The 6,000-nt window shown below is 48.5% G+C and overlaps 1 protein-coding gene across 1 annotated transcript; it reads right to left on the minus strand.

Moving 5' to 3' along the window:
- Positions 1 to 3,804: 3,804 nt before the first annotated feature.
- LOC114571785 (D(1)-like dopamine receptor) lies at positions 3,805 to 5,485 on the minus strand. Its single transcript, XM_028602977.1, has one exon. It carries the CDS (start codon positions 5,483 to 5,485, stop codon positions 3,929 to 3,931), a length of 1,557 nt encoding a protein of 518 aa, XP_028458778.1. The 3' UTR covers positions 3,805 to 3,928.
- Between the last annotated feature and the right edge of the window lie 515 nt (positions 5,486 to 6,000).

The following is a 6,000-nucleotide window of genomic DNA, read 5'->3' on the forward strand; positions in this document are numbered from 1 at the left end:
CTGATCGTTTGTTATCTGGATACAGCCTGATGCAGATTGCATTTTAATAGCAGCTGTTTAAAGGGCTCTACGTGTGTGTGTGTGTGTGTGTGTGTGTGTGTGTGTGTGTGTGTGTGTGTGTGTGTGTGTGTGTCTGTGTGTGTTTTAACATTAACAATGCAATGGACGTTACTTCACAACCAGTCTATGCGGTCGACAGTAGTTCTGGATGTCAAAATAAGAGCTTTGATGTCAAAACAAGTATTTAACAATAAAAATGAATTCTTTATTTTTTTCACTATTAGTTATTCGACACGACAGGCAGCAATAAACCGGCCAAGTGTGGATTAGATCACATGAACGGTTCTCAACATATGCAGGTTAACATGAGCACACACACACCGGAAGTGGGATAATCACATATGGCAACAACAGTATAGGTTAAAGTAAAAATCTTAAAGATTTTTAGTTAAATAATTAGACATTGGCGATTGACGGTCTGATGAAAGCTCTTGCCTTTGCTTTATTATGAACTGGGTCTAGGGTGGCAATCCCATCCGGTGCGGAGAAAGTGACGCGCTTTCCATCACCCAGCGGAGATTGGTCCGCCAGGCAGGCTAGGCAGCTAACGCAGCAGACTTGCTCTTCAACTCACTTGCGTAAAAGTGGCATACTGTTTTTACTGGTCTCTGCCAGTGTTCCGAGTAAATGGTTACTACGTGCGAACAGCGGTGATTCTAGGATCAGACCTTTAAGGGGGCTAAGCCCCTAATGAGAATTTGACACGGACACAGTGCCTTGTAAAAGTGTTAACCCCCCCTCTGCTAAATCAGTAATTTCACTGGATAACAATGAATATATGTATTTATTATTACAACAGTATAAGATAAATGCCAAATATCGAACATATGACAAAACTACAAAAGTCCCTTTATGGACTACCAGAATCAAATGAAATGATAAGGATGTGTAAACAATAAATAAATACAAAATTAAAACTTTCCTTACAGGTGCATAGCATTGACGACAGCGACACAGGATATTAAACCTGTTTCTTTGAACCTGTAATTGTTTGCCCTCTGTTACTAACTTGAGCCACTAAAATTGGTTAAATAATAGTTTTTTATTATTCTAATTTTTTGCGGGGCTGAGAGCTTGAGCCCCCCCCTAAAAAGGATCTAAAATCGCCACTGCTTGCGAACAAACAAAGAAACGGGAGAACAAACAAAGAAAAGAGTGATGACTTCAGACGAGGAAACTGTGAAAGTGAGATCCAAAAACATCGACGCCACCGATCGACCGTCGGGATTTGGGATTGTAACGTTAGGGTCTGGTTATGTGGTCTTGTTATCCACTAGTCTCGCATTGCCAGACCTTTCTCGACAGCGCTGCGGAAGAGGATCTGGCTAGTCCTAACGACATTCCTGGATGGGAGAAAAACATGCTCTGGTTTATTGGCTTATTTTTTTAAACCAATCCCAATCGTCTTGGGCGGCGCTAAGCACCAAACGGCGCCTCTGCAAAATAGCCTCGGGAAGGAACTTGTTTTTGGTGTGTGTACGTATAGGGAGGCGAGCTCTGAAATTAAAATGGCTGGCGAGTGTGTGATGAAAATGTTACTCACAAAAACATATATAAATATGTAATTTGGTTGTCGGCTCTGGCTCGGAGGATGTTTCCGGAATCGACCAGAGTTTAGAATGGCAACACAACGAAAGCGGAAGGTGACAGACATCCAGCCGAAAATGAGGGACATCCGGCGGAACCTCCGATAACACTGGAGCAATCCCGTAAATGAAACGTTGTCGATATAGACAACAACATCGCTACGTTTTGGTTTCTAAGCGGAGTTTTGAGACAGAAGCGATCTCTGTGCTCTGTGTTTTTATGTCCAGTAGAAGAACTAATCTCCATTTAAACTGACACGCCCAAACCAAGGGGCCTTGTCATTTCTCCAACGCTCCATTGTTCTGACCTCTCATTAACCCCGAAAAATTCCCTTTGGTCCTACAGCCCACTAGTCCAAAGTCTCCTTGTTGCTCCGACATCCTACTGTTCCAACCATGAATATGGACCATATATATGGATCACCTCCCATAATCTAAAAATAGAAAGAAAATAACAAGCAAAATTACTTTTATCTAGCTTTTTAACACATTTAAATGTTTAGCCTATCTTTGAAAAACTGAAATAAAAATGTAGGCTGAGTCCAAAGTCCAACAGGGTATAGTTAGTTTTGGGTTTGGATATGTATTTATATTTCCATAAGCCTGCAATGATAATGAATAGGAATGGGGCATATCCCTGCAATAACCAATGTGAAACTAACTTGATCAGTGAGAAGATGCCTAATCTTGGCTGTTTCAAACATTAAACCTCAGGATTCCCAACATTGTAAACAAGGCAAAAATCCTAAAGAAATATTAGAAATAATTATCCCTAACCCTAACCATAACCTTAACCTTCATCCTAACCCTATATGGTCGGAACAATGGGACGTCGGACTAGTGGGCTGTAGGACCAAAGGGAATTTTTTCGGGTTATTGAGAGGGTCAGAAGTGTTTACTAATGTCTCCGGTTTAGGGGCTCAGAAACGCCAGAGCAGGTGGAATGAGATGGGGAAACGCCAGAGCAGGGGGAATGAGATGGGGAAACGCCAGAGCAGGGGGAATGAGAGGGGGAAACGCCAGAGCAGGGGGAATGAGAGGGGAAACGCCAGAGCAGGGGGAATGAGAGGGGGAAACGCCAGAGCAGGGGGAATGAGAGGGAGAAACACCAGAGCAGGGGGAGTGAAAGGGGGAAACGCCAGAGCAGGGGGAATGAGAGGGGGAAACGCCAGAGCAGGGGGAATGAGAGGGGGAAACGCCAGAGCAGGGGGAATGAGAGGGGGAAACGCCAGAGCAGGGGGAATGAGATGGAGAAACGCCAGAGCAGGGGGAATGAGATGGAGAAACGCCAGAGCAGGGGGAATGAGAGGGGGAAACACCAGAGCAGGGGGAATGAGAGGGAGTTTTTGTTTTTGTTTGTAAACCAAAACGTAGCAATGTAAATGTAACCTTTCCATATTTACAGCCTAAACTGCCAACGCTCTGTCATACTCAAGCTGTGGGAGACACCTGTGGGGTTCAGGGTGTCATCCCCTCTGTGGCCCCTGGGTGCCTCTGCTCTGTTTCAACTCCACTACCGACTGAAGATGAAAGGAGCAAGCAGCAGATGTGGGTGGAAAAAGACAGAAATACTGAACCTAGTCGAGCAAATATGAGCAGAACAAGAGGCAAAGCCCAGAATGCCCCTGTTCTCTTTGTTCATCTCTAATTTAGGTTATATTTCATCGTGAAAGATTTCTTTATTAAAGTGAATTTCTGATGGATCACCCTCATGCATGAATCACACATCAATAACAGAGATTTTTTTATGGAAAGATTTTTGGTCACATTAGCGACTTAGACACCAATACATGGAAAAAATAGGGTCCAGTTAAAAAAATAGGGTCCAGTTAAACAACTTTGATTTGTGTTCATTGTATCAACCTTTTTAAAGAAAAAGAGCAGATGACATAATTTGCATGTGCATACAGTTAACTAAATTGAGACATTCAGTAGTTCCATGTAATAAATTAGGTTTTAATGTCTGACAAGGCATTTTGTTTCCCCTAAAAGTCATCATTTAATCTCCAACTTTACTTTGTCCAGGCTGTTTTCATGAACTGTCCATACATATAGCTCCGTTATTCGTATGTATTCAATGTATTTTAATTTTTTTTTTTGCCCAGAGGGCAGCAGCTCATATTCTGCATGCAGAACAAGAGACGTAATATAACAAACAGTGTTCCAGCCAATAACCAACAAGAAGGATTTGGGGGTGGGGGTTGGGGGGTTAGTGCGCAGAAGCACGGAAAGGACTTCCTGTTTAGTTATGGCCGTCTGCCAGCTCAATGCCGTTTCCTGTTCTAGCCATCGCGGTGGACTTGTCCTGGTATCAGCGCATCGCTCTCCAGCCCAGCCGCCGCCGCCGCCGCTGACGTGAACGCCGTGATCGTCTCCAGGGAGATTTCGTGGTCGTCCTCGAGCTGCACGGTGGCGGGAAGCAGCAGCAGTCTGTTGCAGCTCCGAGAAGCGTTGGAGATCATCGACTCTTCGTCGAACTGCGCGCTCACGTCCTCCAGGTGACCGGACCCGACGATGATGTTGCGGGGAAGCTGCTGGGTCGGCGCCAGCTGCGGCGCGGGGACCAGCGTAGCCGCCTCCTTGTGGAGCGTGGTGTCGTGGTGGTAGGAAACCAGCTCGTCGCTGAAGTTCACCGCTTCCACCGCGTTGTTGGCGCGCACCTGGCTGCAGCCCAGGATGGTGGCGAAGGCGCGGCGGAAGTCGGCGTTGAAAGCGTAGATGACGGGGTTGAGCGAGGAGTTGGCCCAGCCGAACCACACGAAGACGGTGAAGGTGGCGTCGCTGACGCACGGCGGGTCGCAGAACGGCATGGCGCAGTTGAGGACGAAGAACGGCAGCCAGCAGAAGACGAACACGCCCATGATGATGGAGAGCGTCTTCAGGACTTTGGTTTCCTTCTTAAACGAGGACTTGAGCGAGGCTTCGTCGTTGGGCCGGGGGTGCTGCTGCCACTGCTGCTGCTGCTGCCGGTTCCGGTTGGCGCCGTGGCTGTGGCTCTGCGCCTGCTCTGCCGCCCGCTCCAAAGACGTGATGCGGCGGATTTGGGTCTGAGCGATCCGGAAGATGCGGGTGTAGGTGGCGATCATGATCACCACGGGGATGTAGAAGCTGATGAGTGAGGAAGAGATGGCGTAGGTTTTGTTCAGGTTGGCGACGCAGCTCCTGGCGTTGGCGTTGCTGCTGTTTGTGAAATTCCTGCCGCCGCCGCCGCTGTCGGCGCCGGCGGCCATCATTTCCACCACCTCCGCCATCACGTCCACTTCCTCTTCCTCTTCCACTTGGTGCCAGTTGAGCTGCACCGGGATGAAGGAGATGAGGATGGACAGTGACCACGCCACCCCGATCATGACAAACGCCACCCGCTGAGTCATCTTCTGCTCGTATTTGAAGGGGCTGGCGATGGCCCAGTAGCGGTCCACGCTGATGATGCACAGGTGCAAGATGGACGCAGTGGAGCACATGATGTCGAAGGCGATCCAGACGCCGCAGAAGCGCCCGAACAGCCACGTGCCGGTCACCTCGGTGATGGCCTCCCAGGGCATCACGAGCACCGCCACGAGCAGGTCCGACACGGCCAGCGAGATGACGAAGAAGTTGGTGACTTTGGAGCGCAGGTGGCGGAAGCGGACCACCGCGGCGCACACCAGCGCGTTCCCGAGCAGCGTGGACACGATGAGCAGGGACAGGACGCAGCCGACGAGGACGCGCAGTCCCCCGCCGCCTCTCCCGCTGCCTCCCCCGTCCTCCTCCTCTCCCTCTCCCTCTCCCTCTCCCCCGCCGCCCGGCCCGTCCAGCTCCGACAGAACTCGGGTGAAATTACTCCACGTCGTGTTTTCCATTTTCTTTCCCCCGCGCGCGAATTAAAAAGTGGCAACAGGCGATTAATATCCACAAGGAAAGGCGCGTCTCTTCTTCTCTGCGTCTCCTGACACACAAACCATCCTCTGATGTCTCAGTGAAGAAGAAAAAAACAGCAAGGGAAACTGATGTCTTCAATATGTAATATAAAATCCTGTATGCTCTTTTTTTTTTTTTTTTTTTAAAAATCCTCACTCCGGACGCGGAAAGCAATGCATTTATCCAGAAAAAAAAGCGCTCGGCAAATAGCCCGTTTATCCTCAGAAATGTAGACAACAATAAGTGTTCTTTTTAAACTGTGATAATAAATGAATAGCAGTGATATTTATTAATCCAGTCGGAGTTCAGTGTCTCCACAGTGGGGGGTAAAAAAAGCTCTCTGTCGCGTGTCTTTTTTGTCCCGGTGTGCCTCACGGTGCGCTGGACTCCGCTTTCTTTATGTGACGCTCGGACTCAGTCAGCCGTCTCTGCGGGGCTCGTTACCGCCTCAGGACAG

Source organism: Perca flavescens, chromosome 17 (genome assembly GCF_004354835.1).
Source record: "Perca flavescens isolate YP-PL-M2 chromosome 17, PFLA_1.0, whole genome shotgun sequence".
Lineage (NCBI taxonomy): Eukaryota > Metazoa > Chordata > Actinopteri > Perciformes > Percidae > Perca > Perca flavescens.